General features: G+C 39.0%; 1 protein-coding gene across 6 annotated transcripts in view; it reads left to right on the top strand.

Moving 5' to 3' along the window:
• mtmr3 (myotubularin related protein 3) overlaps window positions 1–19,870 on the top strand; it is a 109,282-nt gene that overhangs the window by 45,240 nt on the left and 44,172 nt on the right. For 2 of the 6 annotated variants that reach the window (XM_053624872.1, XM_053624877.1), the window contains 9 exons: window positions 977–1,172; window positions 2,235–2,420; window positions 3,388–3,558; window positions 4,052–4,197; window positions 4,621–6,034; window positions 6,704–6,814; window positions 11,270–11,358; window positions 11,894–11,920; window positions 16,556–18,675. In XM_053624872.1, the coding sequence (XP_053480847.1) occupies window positions 977–1,172; window positions 2,235–2,420; window positions 3,388–3,558; window positions 4,052–4,197; window positions 4,621–6,034; window positions 6,704–6,814; window positions 11,270–11,358; window positions 11,894–11,920; window positions 16,556–16,748 (2,533 nt within the window). In that variant the 3' untranslated portion in view covers window positions 16,749–18,675. Of the gene's footprint in view, window positions 1–976; window positions 1,173–2,234; window positions 2,421–3,387; window positions 3,559–4,051; window positions 4,198–4,620; window positions 6,035–6,703; window positions 6,815–11,269; window positions 11,359–11,893; window positions 11,921–15,843; window positions 18,676–19,870 lie in introns of those variants that run through there. The other 4 variants (XM_053624873.1, XM_053624874.1, XM_053624876.1 and 1 more) reach the window with 4 other exon arrangements.

The raw sequence follows: 19,870 nt of genomic DNA, 5'->3' as shown, positions 1-19,870 counted from the left end.
TGATTGTTTTGTTGTTATATCACTGTAACACTTCTGGATTGGGTTGGGAATGAGGAGGTGGGAGGCAGGCTGAGGACAAGGCAAAAGCCCTGTTTATTCTCTCTCTTTTTACTTATGCTTTTCAGCGGACTCATTCAAACACACACACGTCTCTGCTGGTCAGCTCACTCTTGCTTGTTACGGGAGGCACTGAAAGCACAAATAGACACACAAGTAATCTTGGGCTAATCCAACACAGGTTCGACCCACCTCTTCTCTGTCCACAGCTGACACTCGACCAGGCCCCGCATGTACTTTGCGTAGTCTAAAACTTTACAGTGCAAAATAAACACTGAAATAGGATGGCCAGATTTTTTCTAGTTTGTCCAGTAACTTTCATTCCTGGACATGTTGACAGGCACCAAAATTTCTTAGCGGAAACTCTGGTACACATGGAACGAACATCATTAACAGTTTCTCAGTTTGTATGTTCATTTGTGTATTCAATAGCTTTTTCACTATTTTAAGAAATTGCTACATCATTATCAATTTTTTTGTATTCTCCAGTGTTTAATAACAGTATTTAGTATTTTTGGGGGAAATTCAGAAATCTATCAGTACTGCCACTCCTTTCAGTTTGATTAATTATTGTTTTTATTATACTCACGTCATGTTTATTTTTCCCTGCAAACACATCATCTTCCAGTTTCCACTGCTTCACCTGGTTTTCCTTCTTCAGTTCTATAATTCTGTTCTTCACACACAGTCACAGCAAATAAAGTGCTGAACAGGCTTGAAATATCATCTGATATAATTCATCTCTTCCTTTTCCTGTAGTTCCAGTGAAGGGAAATTTTAATGCTACATACAAAAAAAAAATATATTTTTTGGTGGCAACAGTTTGAGGAAAGCCCACGAATGGGTGTGACAGCCAGGTGTCCCCACACTTTCGGCCATATAGTGTGTATATTTTGACTCTGGTTCTTTGTGTCTTTAGCTGGTTGTCTTCTCTAGAGAACACTAAGTGGCTGCAGCACTTGTCTCTACTGCTGAAGGCTGCATTGTTAGTGGTGAACGCTGTGGATCGTGACCACAGGCCTGTGCTAGTGCACTGCTCAGATGGCTGGGATCGCACTCCACAGATAGTGGCACTGTCCAAACTCCTGTTGGACCCTTACTATCGCACAATAGAGGTGAGTTTAGTCATTTCTGGAAGAAGAAAGTGACAAGTGTTTTTAGACATGTATTTATGTAAGGTATCTTGTGAGGAATCTTGTAAATCTTTTAGGTAAAATACTTATAAACCTATGTTTACAGTTTTGGGAGCTTGTAGGATTTGCTAACCTCTGACCTAGCTAACTGACTCCAGAGTCCTTTCAAATTGGGTATGCAATGAGCATGTGCCTTTTTCCTAAATTTAATACTCAACAGATATTGTTTAACAGATATTCTTTAATCTTTTATTTGGGGCCTAATTTATGTCTTATTTATTACATATTAAATTAATGGTTACCAAGTTCGCCTAGCATTTCCAGGGTTGGGGGTTCGATTCCCGCCTCTGCCCTTTGTGCATAGTTTGCATGTTCTTGCACTTTGAGTTTCCTCCGGGTACTCCGGTTTCCTCCCACAGTCCAAAGTCATGCTGATTGGCATTTCCAAATTGTCCATAGTGTGTGAATGGGTGTGTGAGTGTGTGTGATTGTGCCCTGGGCTGGGTTGGCACCCTGTTCTCATGCCCTGAATTCCCTGGTATAGGCTCCCCGCAACCCTGTGTAGGATAAGAGGTACAGAAAATGGATGAATGGATGGACAATCAGTGTGTTTTTCAGTGGAATTGGAATGAAATCTGCATGTGTCCAGTATCTTTAAATTCAATTTTCTCACAGTTCACTTTTGGGTGTAACGAAAGTTGTTACAGACAGAATGTTATAACTTTACATGTGATTGAGATATGTGCAAATCAGACAAAATGGCAAAATCTCTCCATGTGAAGGGTTTTCTTAGGCTGCCATACACGTGACCCTAAATAGGCAAAGTACAAGTGGTTTAGAAGTATGCATTCTTAAAATGTGAAAATTGTTGCACTTTTTTCTTTGCATTTAGCAAGATTAGTATACATGATGCAAAAATGTTTATCATGATGATAATGCTACAAAATATGTAGTTTTTTATGTTTTATGTAGTTATGAACAACAGGTTAATTGACAGAAATGACAGAAATAGCATTACAGACATGTGACTCCTTTGATATGCAGGGTTTTCAAGTTCTGGTAGAGATGGAATGGCTGGACTTTGGTCACAAGTTTGCTGACCGCTGCGGACATGGAGAGAATGCAGAGGACCTGAACGAGCGATGTCCAGTGTTCCTTCAGTGGCTGGACTGTGTGCACCAACTCCAGAGACAGTTCCCCTGCTCATTTGAGTTCAATGAGGCCTTTTTGGTAATTTCCATGCTGATTACAGCTTTGGTCAGATTGAATGAAATATATAATTTGGTGCCATTTAGCAGTCAGTACGTTTACATGAACAACAATAATCCAATATTAACCCAATTAAGACGATACTCCGATTAAGAAACTAGCATGTACACAGCAATTTTTTATTACCTTAATCCGACTAAAGTCATACTCGAAGTAAACACAAATCGAATTAAGACATATGGAGTATTCCTGTTCTAGTCGCATTATCGATGTGCATTACAGTCATGTACACACCTTAATAACACTATTAACGTCGTGTGGGAGTTTTCACCGCATTTTGCAACAGGACACACGTACACATGCGGCAGTGTTCAACCGTTTGACAGCAAATGAGAGCATGGCTGCATCCGAAAACCGCGTACTTACCTACTGTATAGTAGACGAAATACATGTGTCTCAGCTGCTATATAGTAGGTAAGTACACGGTTTCGGACACAGCCCACAGCTTCAAGCAGTCGTCTGTTTGCACGTACAGCATGACGAATAATTAACTGCACTTGAAGCTTTTGTGGAATTAAAAATAAAAACACCCAAAACTGTATACGATACCATAACAAAGACGAACTGTATGTTGATGCGTCAAATTCTGGAGGGGACAGCGTGACGTGGGGACATAATGACGTGTGCCGTGAATCAATCTATGTTCTATAACATGTAAAATGGGAACATGAAAGGAGTATTCTAAAAGCAACGAATGTAAACACCTTAATCACAATATTGTCTTATTCAGAATAAGGTCAATAATTAGATTATTGCTGTCCATGTAAATGTAGTCAATCTGTTCCATTCAAATGAATTATTGGTCTCAATTTTCATGGAACATAGTTATATTGGAGCCCCGGTAACCATACTTAACAGAAGTCTGTTTAAGTTGAATGTGCTAGGCTATAATGCCCTAGCTCGTGTGTGTGTGTGTGTGTGTTTTTAGGTGAAACTGGTGCAGCACACGTACTCGTGTTTGTTTGGCACATTCTTGTGTAACAATGGGAAGGAAAGAGAAGACCAACACATCCAAGAGAGGACCTGCTCTGTGTGGTCTCTGCTGCGCCCAGCGAACCGCTCCTTCAGAAACATGCTCTACTCATCACTCTCAGAGACTGTGTGTCCTTACAGCTTTCTTTTAGCTCTCCATTTGCCCCTTATGTATCCATTTCTCTCATTCCACCTTTTCTTATCTTTTAATTAAACTTGTTTTTCCTAGCCTTATTAGATTTATGTATATTTTTGCTGCCTTGGACTTTTAGGATGCATAACATCCCACCTTTCTGTCTTTATACCTTCCATTCTTAGACTAATAGCTTTTTGCATTGTTCAGTTTTGAGAAGTAAACAATGTCTCCATAATAAACATGCCACCATAATCCAAGTCAAGTTACTTTTTTCAGTTGTATTTTTGTATCATGATAATTTGTCATTCATTTAATCAATGTTTGTGTGGTTTATATTCAGAATGATTGACTTCTATTCTTCCATCTGCCTCCTTCCCTCTACCTTCCCTTTGAATTGTGACCCTGTAAGAAACAAAAGTCCTGACCAACAACATTAATGAGCCCACTTTCTGCCATCTCTTTTTTCACTATCTGATCGCCTTAGGTTTTGCACCCTGTGTGCCATGTGCGTAACCTGATGTTGTGGATTGCAGTGTACCTGCCCAGCTCATCTCCCCCAACACCCTATGATGAATCCTGTGTCTCCTTCTCTCTGTCTGGTATGAACCCTGAGGACCATCCTTTAGTCAGGTGAGCCCAAAGGCCACCACAGTCCTGAGGGAGGGAATAGCTAGGCTGTTTTTAAGATCATGCAAGTTTCCAGTACAGTTTGATTTATCATGATATCATCTAAATCCAGAGATGATCATCTCCATAACATTTTGTTGGTCATGGGTTATTTTATGTTATTGTTAAAGTGTTTGTGATTAGCTGTATTCTTCAGATATTTATTTTTTATAGGCTTCAATAGGTTTGTATTTTCTTATCAATCAAAGTAACTGGAAGTAATGGAAATAACTCCACTCCTATATTGAAGTCCTTTTGAAATAGTTTGGGGGCTTAACATAGTGTAAAAATCTTGAAAGCCTGTCTGATGTCACTGCTCTGTGTAAAGTGAAATTCTATGCACAAGCCAATTGGACATAATTTTCTTGTTTTGCGTTCCATGAACAGGTGTCCCAAAACCCGATCTTTTGATAACTTGCCCAGTGCATGTATAGTTGGAAATTCCCTGCCCTCTAACAGACATTCCAGTGACCCCAGCCTGAATGAGAGGTGGCAAGAGCATCACAGACCACTGGAACTCAACATAGTGGCAGGACCTGATGGCACCATACTGCAGGACACAGAGGGGTGGCCAAATGGCCAGTTGATGGCTGGACTTAACATAGCTACACTGGATAGGGAGACAGAGGACTGGGAGTGTTCTCAAGATATCAACTGTGTAAGGTTGCCATTGGGTGAGGGAGTGGAGGCTGAGCTTTCAGTGGACATTGCAATGGGACAGATAGAAAATATTTTGCAAGAGGCTCCTGCAGACAGCCAAAGAGATGCTAAAGCAGAGTATGCTAACAATCCTGTTATTTCCAGTGGTACTGAAAATAAAAATGGCACTAATACTTATTTGACTGTGGATGAGAAAAATGCTGTTGCCAATAGCTTTGAGGTGCCTCAAGATGTTTATGTTGAAGGTGACAGTGTTGAAAGTCCAGATGAGTCAAAATTCAGTAATGTTCAATGCCAAAGTTCAGTGCTGAATAAGAAATCATGTGATTCAGTGATTCATTTAGTTCATGCCCCAGATGGAGTGAAAGCCACTGAGAACCAGGAATCAGTCCAGATTGTGGAAGAAGTTTTGGACAAATGCACAACAGCAGTGGCCCAAAATCTTCACAGCAGTTGTAATACTACTTACTCTCCCTCCACTGCCAACAGGATTTTCAGTAATGGATATGGGGAAGAGGTAAACAAGGAGCACAAAGTACTCTGTCCAGTTCCAGAGACTACCAGGCCTGTTACAGAGTTGGCTGAGAAGCATCTTTCTATTCTGGAAAGCTCCACAGAAACCCTCACTGAAAATTTTGGCATCCGTTCAGAGACTCTTGTACCCATGACCGTTTCTACACAGCCCAAAACCAAACACACATGCCTCAACCATAGCCCTGAGTCAGATACTGAGCCACAAAGTGCTGCCAGAATGCTAAACAGCACCTGCAAGCAACCAACCCTCAGTGGCTTCCCTCTCACTTTTGCTTCTGCTAAACCACTCCACACCATGTGTAACAGTGACTCCTCCAACCCTGATCCTTCCACCCCTCAACAGTCTCTTCTGAGTCGCCAGCTGTCTCTGGCCAGCTGTAGCTGCTCTATTCAACGCTGCACGCATTCTGACCACAGCCACCTTGATGACGATGGCCTCACACTGCACACAGATGTCGTGCAGCAGCGCCTGCGCCAGATCGAGGCTGGCCACCAACTTGAGGTTGAGGCACTGAAAAGGCAGGTGCAAGAGCTGTGGAGCCGGCTGCAGAACCAATATGCCACCACAGCACAGCGCTGCCTCAATGGAGACCTGGGAGATGAAATGGTGAGCATTTTTCCTTTACACTAGACTAAGGGGACTAGGACACTAACCTTTAGTTTCATTATTATCCTGAAGTTTATAACTGTTTTCAGGTATTTCATTGGTGAGAAATATCAGAATTGCTAAATTTGTATACAGTTGTACTATATATAGAGATGCACCGATACAAAATTTTTCAGCTGATACCGATAACTGATTATTCAGAGTGATATCAGCCGAAACCGATAGTTATGCCTTTTATGCCTTCTTTTAAATTAATAATAATTAATTCCACAATTCTGAAATAAATTCAAATAAAAACTTTATTCTATCCATTTCAGCACGTTGTTTCACTGGGGACTTCCGGTGTAAAATTTTATCAGTGCAGAGATTACAGAGCTTACAGACTGCAGTTTTGTCATCATTCCACACGACAGCTTCTTTACAAAATCTATGTGTTTTCCGGCCCTCTTTTTATTGACAGGATATAATCGGCCCTGATCATCGGATGTTTTTAAACTATCGGCCGATAGCGGGGGAAAATATCCCGAAAATTGGTATCGGCCGATACATCGGTGCATCTCTACCTATATATTATGCTGAAACCATACCCATGTGACGTGCTGTAATAATAATGCAGTAGTTCGTCTTTGCTCATTTCTTTGCCATTTTCATTTCTTCCTCCATTGTCAGATCTCAGTTGCAGACTCAGACTTTAACTTGGACCCAAACTGCCTATCACGCTGCAGCACAGAGCTCTTCTCAGAGACCAGCTGGGAGCAAGTGGACAGACAAGACACTGAGGTAGTATACTTTATGAAAATAATTTAAACATTTTTGTGCTGTATTTCAATATTTCTGTAAAGGCTTAAAAAGGTTAGCATCGCTGTGTATAACTGAGCAATCAGTTCAATAAAATGTCAGATTTTTGTACAAATTAAGAGTTTTTTTAGGAAATAGAAACTAGATTAGACAGGTTTTAGTAGTTCTTTTTTGTATGTATTTTCTGAGTATTGATTATGATCAATGACAAATTGCTGTATGAAATCGGAAAAACTGCTGAGCACACTGCTACAGCAATATATGCAAATTACAGTAGTGACGGAAAGAAGTAGCACAGTCAGTTGGGAATAAAGGAAAGGCTTCAAATCATGGGTTTTGTCCCTTACTGTGAGGAACAGCTTAGAATTACTGAATACAGTGATTTCTTAATTCACTCATTCATGCTTTTTCTGGTGAGGGTCTTTGTGGCTGAGAAGGTCAACTCCAACTTATTTTTTCTTGGCCACAGATGCCAGCTTATTCTGGGGGATCCCCATGTGTTCCCAAGCCAAATGTGAGAGAAAATCTATCCAGCAGGTCCTGGGCCTGTCCTGAAGTTTCTGTCCAGTGGGACATGTTTTGATGGAGTTCTGTTACCCAAAAACTGACCAAATGATAATACTAGGAACTAACAGCTAGAGCTGACTAGTAACTGGTTTCCTTTTATTTTATTTTTTTTTTGCATAATCTCTATATGTTGCATATTTATAGCCATGCCCTCTTCTTTTTCCCCTGAGTCACTGTGGCTGAAGCCTACGCTCCTTTAAAGCCTTGAGTAAGACTATTGTCCCCAATTAGACAATGATATATTGCCCAACATCTTAAAAACCTAGCCACTACAGTCTAATACAGAAACTGACAGTGACTCTCAAACACACTCTTTTTCTATCTCTTATGTATAATGTCCCAAGATACTTAAACCCCTTTCTAATGGCAAGGTCTCTCCCTGCACCTGAAGGAAGCATTCCACTCTTCCAGAAGGTAACCATGGCCTTGGACTTGGAGGTGCTGATTTTCATGCCAGCTGCTTTGCACTCAGCAGTGAAACATTTGAGTGTGTTAAAAATTTTTAAATGCCAAGAGTTGGGTCTCATCTCCAACCTTGGCTACATTTTGAAACCTGACTGAAAAACACAAACAAGTGGCAACATGTCACATAGACACACCCAGTGAAAACAAGACACACCCTTGATGGAGTGTGACACCCACCTTAAATAGTTTCAACTTAACACAATGAAACTGTCACTGCACTCTCAGTGGGACTAGATCTCATGAAGTAGCAATCTCAGATAGCCTATGCAGTATCTCCCACAACAAATATCGAAACACACTATCATAGGCATTCAAAAAAATCACAACACACATGAACACTGGATTCACATACTCACTGGACCGCTCATAAAGCTGTGCAAGTGTCCTGTGCTGGACCAGTGCTCCATAGCCTGGGTGGAATCCACATTGTTATTTATGAATCCTAGGTTTAACTGTTGGACAGACTCTGGTATAGACTTTTCCTGGGAGGCTGAGGAGTGTGATTCCCCTCAGTTGGATAGTTGGAACATCCTCTCTGGTCCCATTTTAAAAAAAATAGGGACCACCATCCCAGTTTACCAGTTCAAGGCACTACCCCAGAATTTCACGCAACATTAAGGAGACATTTTTAATGACACAACCCCAACCTTGTCCAGTGCCTTCAATACATTTGGCCAAATCTCATCCACCCCTGCAGCTTTGCCACTATGAAAATTTGTAACCACCAAAGGGAAGGTATGTCCATTCGATTAAGGAGTACCTCAAAGTGATCTTTCCCTCACTTAACAATATTTGTACTTTAAGCCAACACTCCAACAAACTTGCTTAACAGAGCTTGTGCATGATCTCATCTTCCCCTCTTGAAGCACCAAACAGTTTCCCAGAATATCTATGGGGCCACGCAAAAGTCTTTTCCATGGCCTCTCCAAGCTCCTGAACATGGTACATTCTGACACAATGTCCTTAACCTCACTTGGTACAAGAAAGGAATTTTTTCAGAGGTGTGAATTAAATGTGTCTGTCACAAGTGTCTGTCACATAGGTGATTTACCAGGTATCTTCCTGGCACCCTGTGTGACAAATCTAACTCGCCACCAAGTGATGATCAGCTGACAGGTCTGCCCCTCACTTTACCCAAAACATATGACCACAATCACAAAACTGAGTAATGACCTTTGGCCCAAGTTGCTCTGGTACCAAGTACACTTGGAGAAAGTGGCAAGTTAAAACTCCCTAAGACAACATGGGTAAGTAACCTTGAGAGGATCCAGACTTAAAAGGGAATTCTTCCCCTTCTGGGTGAACTTGGAGAGTGTGATTGAGTTGTTACTCATTCACTACTGTATACTATAAAGTCCACAATTACTGAGTATGTTGAAAGGATCCTCAGTATGGGCATCAGAGTAATTTTTTTAATATCATTAGAGTTTTTAGCTTTAATTCTGTTGTATCCATTTGAAGTTATCCATTGAGTAATGAAAGATACTTGAACGTAGACTGTTTTCAGTAAGTGCAATCTAGGCTATTCAAGTGAGACCATCCATAGCAATGTTTAGGATGTTTGTGTGGTACCATCCACAGCAATCTCACAAGAAAGTTTAGGCTATCCATGTGGGGCTATCCTCAGTGAGTGATTCTCTGTGGAAGGAACTTCCAAGCAGAGTAGAGCACCAGGATGATAGGGCAGGTCCGGAGGCCAGAAGGAGTCAGGATCATCAGCATCTCATCAGGATCTCATCAGGCTGCAGTATTAACGTGCAACTTGAGAGAGGAAGAGAGAAAATATACTGGGAACAAGAGTTGGAACAGATTATTAGGTATGCTCTTGCTCTGTAGTAGTTTAAAAGGATGTACACTGTAAAAGGTGCAAGCAGGGACTCCGGCAGGACTATGTATGACAGCATAACTATATGGGAGACTGTATGTAATGGGGATATCATGAAAGGGATTCAGAAGTGAAGCCAAAATGTTTGAGGCTCTCTAGTCGCTGGCTGCAGTACAATTTTTAACCCCACCCATTCCTATGTTACTGAATGGCAAACTAATGGTGCTTTCACACTGGCTCCGAATCAGAGCATGGCTTGCATAAAAATTTGGTAGCGTAAAAGCTTTCATGCTGATCGGGAAGAGCACTGCTGTCCCGAACCCGAGATTACCTGTAGGAGGTGGTTTGAGTTCGGTTGCTCAGGAACTGTGCCGCCATTCCTGTGAATGTGAACGCAACTAATATCCGGGTCCGCACTTGTTCAGGGAAATAAAGTAACCTGCGCATGTGTTTTAGCCAATGTTGACAAAATTAGTTTCCACAACACATGGGTACCATGAGTGGCAGGGGAATGTTGTGGGACACAGAAGAGGTCCACTGCTATGCATAATATCTACTGCACATAATGGCACCAAAATAATAATAATTAAAAAATAAAAATGGCTAGTCGCATTGTGTTCTCCATGCCTGTTTATTGTGATGCAAGATGAATGCAAATGCACCAGGGTTTGATCGAATCAAATAATACCAGACCAGTGTTGTGGTGGCGCCAGGAACACTTGGATTCGGACCACAGCAAATGTGCCCCGTGTGCAAACCACATTACATTTTAAGTTACATCTCCAAAAATGACTTTTGGGAATAGTGTTCTGTCATTTTTACAAGTTCAGTTGACCTTGATATTTTCAGCAATATTTTTCCTTATAATAAATGTGTTTTATTGGAGTTATTTGTTTATAAATAAAAGGGTGTGGTTGATGAGGTGAGTGACAATTTTAGACATGACTGTCAAACCTCATAAACATGCACACACTTTCCAAAACACTGTTGACAGTTTTGCTGTTGACCGTTCTGTAGCAAAGCCATGTCCTGTTCTGCGGTAAACTGTTGTAACAGACCCTCATAGGGAATGTTTAAGCTAGCTCGTTGTACTGATATTATAACTAGCAAACCAACACGAGTAAACATGCTAGTGATAGAATAAACCAACCCAGCTAACGCTAGCTAAATTTCATAATTTACTGACTGTATGACTTTAACACACCTCAAGGACTTTGGTAAGATTAGCCAGTCACTCCTTTTTAAATATGCTCCACTGGCAGAACTAGCAGGGCATAAAAGACTGCAACTTCAGGTTGCAGGTGTCAGAGTTAGATGAAAATCGTGGACAGCAGCAATTTTATTTCCTCAGAAAATAGGTTGTATTAAGTATAAATGTTGACTGCTGTTTACCAATATATTTTCAGTTGGTACCTTACATTAGCTACTTATACTTTCATTAGCATTACTTTGATTAAAATGGACAATGTCAGCTAGCTAGCAAATGTTAGCTCAGTCCGTCATGACAAAGCTTTAAAATCTTTTCCTTATAATGGTAAAATCAATATACTTGCAAACATTATATGATGATAATGTTGCAGGTGACCCGGTGGTATCCTGATCATCTGGCTGTACAGTGTTATGGCTGTGAGAGAGGATTTTGGCTGGTCACTAGGAAGCATCATTGCAGGTAACGACACAAGCATAAGAGTTCCACAATTTCCACTGTCTTGGGTGTGTAAGATGTTCTCAGTGTAATCTTGGTGTAATGTGCAATTCTTATCATAGCAGTATCAACTAATTTTATCTACAAGCTGTCAAATTGCCTTAGTTATGTTTAGTCAGCAAGCAAATCTATTCAGGAAAAATGAAAGCTAAAATGAAACCTAAATTCATCAGTTATTCATGAACAATTTTCTGCACTTGTGTAACCACAAGTGAATAAATGAAAACACTGGCTCATGAAAAAACATAACATCATTAAGAAAATGAGTAAACATGTAAACAGTGTTGCATGGTTGTTGCAATATTTAGAAAAATATGCAGTGACCACATGTAATGCGTATTGACTACACGGCAAAATTCCATTGAACAGGTTAATGATATTTTTTGCAAATTTTGATGGTAACCGAATTTCAGGTTAACACTTGTTATCCCCAAAGAGAGTGCAATTGCTAAAATGCCTTTTAGCAGCAATTCCTCATTCCCCCCTCTTTCCATCACAGAAGCAAGGAGTGTGTGGAGGAGGCTTGGTGAGAAAGACACCCACTCTCTCTTACTCTTTTCTTAATAAACTCTTTACTGTTCTTTTAATCACATACTGCTTTATAATGAAAATTCCCTTTCTGTCACCCTTTCTTTTGGCTAAAGCCTCTCTTTCACCCCTTCTTTTGGCTAAAGTTCAGTATCAGAAGTCTTACACATAAATATTGCAGGGAATTACTTTGGAGATTGGGGTGTCTGCAGTTCTCTTCTTTTCAGTTGCATTTGAAATTTCGAACTGATCAGAAAGAAAAAAATTGAAAGAGTAGACTATGCACAAATGAAAATGTGATGGAACATTGTGAATGCTCTTTGGGTTTGTGTTGTATGAAATCCCCAAAATGACCAAAAGATATACCTGAATACAAAAATTTATTATAAAATAAGCTAAAAATAAAAAGTTTCTAATATCACATGAGTCAATAAAATATATTAGAAAATAACTTTATTTTACTCTTACATTTACTGCCCCGTTATTGTTTTTCAACTTCTTACTTGAAATCTGAGAGGGTGCATGGTTATTTTTGGTTTGCTTCACGAGTGACCTCTCATACACAGAGCTTTGAGAGTTGTGGTGTTTTTGCACCTTCTGCCCCTTGCTATTGGTTAATTAACCTAAAATGTGTTTCTGGTAAATTTGCATGTGGTTGTACTACAACCCCTGGCAAATAATTATGGAATCACCGCTCTTAGAGGATGTTCACCCGCCTTTTTTACTTCGTAGCAAAGAAATAAATCACAGATATGACACAAAATGTTTGTGTAATAGATAGAATATTTGTGTAAGAGGATAGAAAACTCAAAGCAATATGCCTTAAAAATAGAAAATGTACAACAAAACAAATGAAAAACAAATGTGCGGAAACAGGAGTAAAAACCAAACGAAAACCAGCACTAGCACCTGAACAGAAGAAAACAAGGTTACAGTGGGCTAAAGAGAAGCAATCATGGAGTGTGGATGATTGTATGAAAGTGATATTCAGTGATTATGATGCTGGAAGTTTTGTCTAGTGCCGTCCAAGGAAACATATAAAGATGACTGCCTGAAGAAAACAATTAAATTTCCTCACTCATTTATGATATGGCCTTGCTTGTCAGGTAAAGGAACAGGGGAGACTTTATCAGTCAATGCACAGGTGTGGTTGAAAATTTGGACACTTTTCTCATTATATTGATAGAAAATAGCTTTGGTGGTGATGATAATTTTTCAGGATGATAAGGTATCTTGCTACAGAGCAAAGAGTGTTAAAGCTTTTCTTCAGGAAAGGCAGATCAACTCAATGACATGGCCAGCAAACAGTATAGATCTCAATCCGATTGAAAAATTTAAGGGTGAAATTGGTCCATGATAAGGCTCCATCCTGCAAAGCTGATCTGTGAAACGCTATTTGAGAAAGTTGGAACCAGTTTGATTGAGAATATTGTTTTTCATTAGTGTAGTCCATGCCTCAAAGAATGTAGGCCGTCATAAAAACCAGAGGAAGAGCAGCCAAATACTAATTGTGATTTTTTTGTTGTTGTTGATGATGATTCTGTAATTCTTTCCTCTACATTACCTGGATAAAAATATGCAATTGATTAAAAAATAATTAATTTAACTTGTTTGAGGTATGTTTCCTGAAGCCAGAATGTTCAGCTATTAAACAAAAAATGTTTTGTCATATCTGTGATTTGCTATGAAGTAAAAAAGCCGGGTGAGCATCCTCTAAGTGTGGGGATGCGATCATTTTTGCCAGGGGATGTACATTCCCCTCTGAAGATATTGGAATAGCAAGGCCAATTGTTTCGTTTTTGCTATACACTGAAGACATTTGGTTTGAAATCAAAAGATGAATATGAGATGATCGATCAGAATTTCAGCTTTCATTTCCTGATATTTACAGTGGATATAAAAAGTCTAGACAGCCCTGATGATCAATCATGTCTGATCTTTTCCCACCTTTAATGTGAAATTGCAAAGTATACAAATAAAGTGAAAAACAATCAAACATTTTAAGATTAAATTGTAAGGACATTTAATTGTAAGGGCATCTCCTGTGCACAAACTGCTTCAGGTCCCCCACAGATTTTTAGTTGGATTCAGGACAGGGCTCTGGCTAGGTCATTCAAAAACATTGATCTTCTTTTGGTTAAGCCATCCCTTTGTTGATTTGGATGTATGCTTTGGGTCATTGCCATGCTGAAAGGTGAAATTCCTTTTCTTCTTCAGCTTACTAGCAGACACCTGAAGGTTTTGCACAAAAATTGACTGGTATTTGTAGCACTCCATGATTCCCTCCACCTTGATAAAAGCCACGGTTCTGGCTGAAGAAAAGCAGCCTTAAAGCACCATGCTTCCACCACCATGCTGCACAGTGGGTGTACTGTTCTTATGGTACAGTGCTTATTTTTGCAGCAAACACATCTTTTGGAATTAGGGTATTATAACTTTTTGGAATTGGTGTCATCAGACCATAGCACATTTTCCACATGGTCTGGGGTGATTTAGTTGAACTTGGACCCCATAGCCCAGAATTTTAAGACTAATCAGAATAATTTATTTGATGGCAGTTGTAGGATAGTTACTTTTGAACATGAGATTGGCTGTGTACACAGCCACATCTCCAATTATAAAAGGGTGTTCAACCAGGTTATGCAACCAGGTTTTTTAATATCGTCAAGACAGTCCAACAGTGGTTGAATGGAGTCACCAGCTTTCAATGGTATGTACAACTGGGTATCATCAGCATATAAATGAAGAGACATTGTGTGCCCTAATAATATTCCCCAACCGATGCATAAGTTAAAAAGAAGTGGACCCAGAATGGAGCCTTGAGATACACCACTAATAATAGGAGCAGAAGATGAGAAATTACCCAACGCTACTGAAAAGGTTCTGTTTTTAAGATAAGAGGTGAACCATTGTAGGGTGGTACCCTTGATACCAATCAAATGCTCTAAGCACCAAAGAAGTATGTTATGATCTACAGTATCAAAGGCAGCTGTAAGATCAAGTAGCATCAACACAGTATTTTTACCAGCATCCACTGCCAGTAAAATGTCATTTGACAGTTTTAGCAAAGCAAAATCTGTGCTATGATAAGCAGTGAAACCAGACTGTAAAGGTTCCAATAACTCAGCTGAATTTAAAAACAGGATCAATTGTGACTGCACAACTTTCTCTAACAGCTGTGGCAGAAACGATAGCTTAGAGACAGGTCGATAATTATTAAAGCAACCTTCATCCAAACCCTGTTTCTTAAGCAAAGGTTGAACAATAGCATGCTTTGAATAATTCGGGACCACCCTAACAAACAAAGATGAATATATCAACACCTGGCCAATTATGGAAAAAATTGCTTTTATAATCTCAGAGGGAACATCAAGTGAAGTGGAAGTTATTTTCATCTGGTTAACCAGATCACACAGTTCCTTTAGAGAAACATGTTGAGAATGATAAAAGGAAACCGGTATTGTCAGTGAATTCAGGGACAGGTCTGAGAAATGGGAAGTGAAGGAAGAACGAATGGCTATTACTTTATCAGCAAAAAACATTAAAAATCTCTCACAAAGTTCAACCGAGGATTCCCCATGGAACTCGAATTAATTATTGAATTAATCATGGTGAATAAAATCTTAGGTCTAAGAATCAAGAGGCCCAATTGGAATTAGCAAAGATGTACACAAGAGATGAGACACAAAAGTTCTGGAACCAAGATTAACTTCTACAAAAGTGTGCAGAAAGAAAGGATCTGCTCACGATCCAAAATACATGAACTAATCGGTCATGAATGGTGGAGGTAGTATCATGGCTTGGGCTTGTATGGCTTCTTCTGGACTGGGCTCACTAATCTTTATTGATGATGTAACTCATGATGGTAGCAGCAGAATGACTTCAGAAGTTTACAGAAACATTCTTTCTGCCAATGTACAGAGAAGTGCATCCAGACTAATTGGGAGGAATTTCATCATGCAGCAAGACAATGACCCAAACAGCACTGCCAACACAACAAGGGACTTTATCGAGCATGTCGAGCATGCATTTCACTTCCTGAAGAGGAGGCTGAAGGAAGAAACCCCAAAACAAACAACAACTGAAAGAAGCTTCAGTACAAGCCTGGAAAAGCATCACAAAAGAAGAATGCAACAGCTGGGGATATCAGTGGGTCATGGCTTGATGCACTTATTGCAAGCAAGGTCTAAGCAACCACATTTTAATTGTTATTTACTTACTATCTGTTCCTATACTTTTGCTCACCTGAACATTGGATGGTCTGCCACCAAAGGTGCCATGGTCTAAGTTGTTTAACACATCTAGATATAAATATCAGGAAATTAAAGCTGAAATCCTGATATATCATCTAATGTACATCTTTTGTCCTCAAACCCAAATGTCTTCAACATATAGCAAAACAAATATAATTTTCTTTGCTGTTCCAAAACTTTTGGATGCAATTGTTCTGACTGCCTGCTCTTTAAAAAAAAAAAAAAAAAAAGTAATTTAACCCAAATGTTCTACAGCATAAATTCTTCATTTAACCTTTGAGAACGATTAAGCATAATTAACTTACTCATGTAACTCACTCTTTTTCCTCCTTCTGTCTCTTTTTCATCCTCTCAAATTTTCTCCTTGTTGCCCTCTGCAGGAACTGTGGTAATGTGTTTTGTGCCAGCTGCTGTGATCAGAAAATTCCTGTGCCAAGTCAGCAGCTGTTTGAACCAAGTCGTGTGTGTAACGCATGTTACAACAGCTTGCAGTCCTCTGCTCCTACTCACGGCCAACTCCAACTAACCTCTTCCCAATACGTTGCCTCAACATGTACAGCAGCTGAGGGATAAATAGTAGAAGCTTCTGGACACTTATTCTTGGGCACAGCAGGAACAAACTGCAATTGCCCCCCCCCCTTTTTTTTCTTTTCTTTTTTGTTAACTTCTGCAGCTAAACGGGAAATATGTCTGTACATGGAGTGAAATGTGCTTGGAGGCAAGGTATCTAAGGATTTTTCTTGGAATATTTTAAGCACTTTGGGTGACACATTCATGTGACTGACTGCTGGTTTGAATAGCTGAGACACACACAGATGTTTAGTGAACTGCTGGACATATTTATGAAGTCAGGGATTGACTCGGGTTCTGCTGAAAAGTTTCTTTCTTTTTGCCTTCTCTTTCCCTTGGGTATAGAAAGTGAATCCTGCCAAGTTTCAGAGAAGGCTGTCTTGGGGTGGCCACGTCAATTGGAATCAAATTGAAGGCGATTTATTCGTGTCATCATCTCACAAAGACATGATTTTCACTGTTGAAAGTGTTTGGTGCTTTTTGAGTGAGACAAGTTTTGGTTCTATTCATAGCTTTGCTCTACCTGTTCATTTTTTGTTGCTGCTCTTTATAAATGAAATGTTTTCAACTACCAGAGACTAAGTGGTACCTCAATAGATACTTTTTGGTGAGGTCTTGACCAAATATTTTAGCACACCTGGAGTTTATTTGCCGTTCTGTTTTTGCCCCTTTTCTTAATTTGATCTTTAAGATTTTTTGAGATTACACAGCAATCCCAAGTCCTCTCCTGTTTAAAAGACATTTGTCACCATGCAGACTGGAAGACTCTATCCAAACTGACCCTCTGTTTTAGGGCAGCTGCTCTTTTCCATCAGTTACTCATTTGCCGCCAAGTAATACCAGCTGAAGGGACGTGTAATGTGCATGTGCATCTATTACAGACATATCTCTACCTGTGGCTATTTGTGATGAATTGGTGATGCCATTTTCTCCAGATTGCTGATATTGTCACAACCTCAGTGAAAACAAATGCTTGCAGCATACCCTCTAGTTTTTATTTGCCACTTAACATGTTCATTAATAGCTTTTTTGTAACAATGCAAAACAGATGAAATAATATATAAGGATTGAATGTATAGCATTTAAGGAGATGTAAATTGTTTAGAATTCTTGAATAGTGGCTCACAAACTTAATCACCAGAAATTATAGTTGTGTTTTTGTGGTTTCCAGATTTTTTTTTACTTTCTTTTTTTCTATCATCAAATCACCAAAATACAATCCAGGAGGAAAAAAAAGATAATTGTACAGGCGAAGTTTATTTAAAATGCGGCACTAGGGTCGCTCCCTGATGTTCTGGCAGATTTTTCTTAACTATTTATTATTGACATTTTATTTGTTGAGTTTGATGTCAATTTTGACAATTCAGTTGCCACATGAAAATCAATGTTTTATGAGAAGAGATGAGTGGTGATACTGTATGACCTGCCTGTGTACTGAGGACAGTGAGTCAATATGCCCCCAACATACACACATTCAATATCATTTATACATTTTCACAACCTTTCCACCTCTTATTTGGTAATTCACGCAATTAGGCTGTGCTCATTGTGTTTTCTTCATTATGCCTAATGTTTTTCTTCATTTTTCTAAATTAAATTAGTCTTAAAATAAATCTATTAGTCACAAAAGTTCAGAACAAATTAATTTTAACTGTTAAAAAGAAAGATCAATCTGTTATGTTAAACTGAGATTAAAAGGAGGGAAGTAGCGGTGTTAAATCTGAATGCTCATTAAGACATGGTTGTAACTTTCATAACCCCAGTAGCTGGGCTCATTTGACATTTGAATGACTTGATATTAACATCAGTCCATGAATGTGAAATTTGTTTTTCAAAAAGAAAATTCCTAGGTTTAATTTCTTGCACAATGATAACTGTTTGAAATAGACACTCAAAGTCACCTGACAATAAATTTAAAAATGAAACACCAGCACCTTATTTTCAGCCTTTTTTTATTCAGCAGTTTGATTGTTGTATGAGAATCAGAAGTCACACTGTGTAACTTTGTAATATTTAATGTCATTCATGTTTTTAAAAAAATGAAAAACATCAATATGTATAAATATATAACGGTTCATATTAAGTGGATTAATGGGACAGCATTTCCCAAACTGAGAACAAAAATGTGCATGCGTATGATGTGAACACAGTTATCTGCTATAAATATTTTAAAAAGGGCTTCAGTGTAGCTGTGCTGGTTAGCTCGCACAATAAGGAAGCAGTAATATGTCTTATACAAACCCTGAGGGCTACTGGACGTTATTTCACCATACAGCATACAGAACATCTTTACTCTAAGCAGCAAAAATATCCAGAACAGCCCAGTAGACAGATCTTGTAATCAGCATTGTTAATAAAAGGAAATACTGTTATACTGTTTCAACAAAAATGCTATACAATTACTGCAACAGCACAAGGACACTTGTAGCAAGATGACTGGTCTCTTATCCCAAATATATGCATTAGGCATGCACTGATGATAGTTTTTTGTTTTTGTTTTTTAATCATGATCATTGCCTAAACCTTTAGTATGGTATACACTTCTTCAATATTATGACTTAAGAAATTAATGTTGCCTGTATCTGTCTCATTGGGCAGCATTTAAACCAAAATGAAATCTTTCCAGACATAAATACTCTGTCTGGAATGTTATATGTAGCTTGATTTAACCATGAGAATTAACTATGAAAATGAACACCACCTATCAAATTTTTGGAACATCTTATTTAAAACTATAGTTTGGAGAGGTATCAGGCAGTTCAGTATATAGTGTAAAAACCTGCCTGGTCATCCAATCTTAACCCATTCAAGCTGCACTGGGATGATTTGGACTAAAGTGGAAAACCAGGTCCACAAACTTCTAGGGAGTACTTCAAGAGGCATAGCAGAGCCCCCTCCCCAGGAGTGCCTGAAAAAAAGTTGTCTTTTTTTACTCAAGAAAGTGTTCGCAGCAGTTAGAGCTGCTAAAGGATTGCTTTTGCTGGTATACAATATGTTTTTTGGTTGTCACGAATATTTGTGATATTGCTTTCCTAAAAATAAAACTGGCTTGTTGCAAACAAAAAAAGAACAAAACAAAAATTATTTACATCCTATGCGTCACCGAAAATTAAGCAGGCCCAGTG

This window comes from Ictalurus furcatus, chromosome 5 (genome assembly GCF_023375685.1).
Source record: "Ictalurus furcatus strain D&B chromosome 5, Billie_1.0, whole genome shotgun sequence".
Classification (NCBI taxonomy): Eukaryota; Metazoa; Chordata; class Actinopteri; order Siluriformes; family Ictaluridae; genus Ictalurus; species Ictalurus furcatus.
Note: the sequence above shows the minus strand (reverse complement) of the source record. Positions and strands in the feature narration are given on the sequence as shown.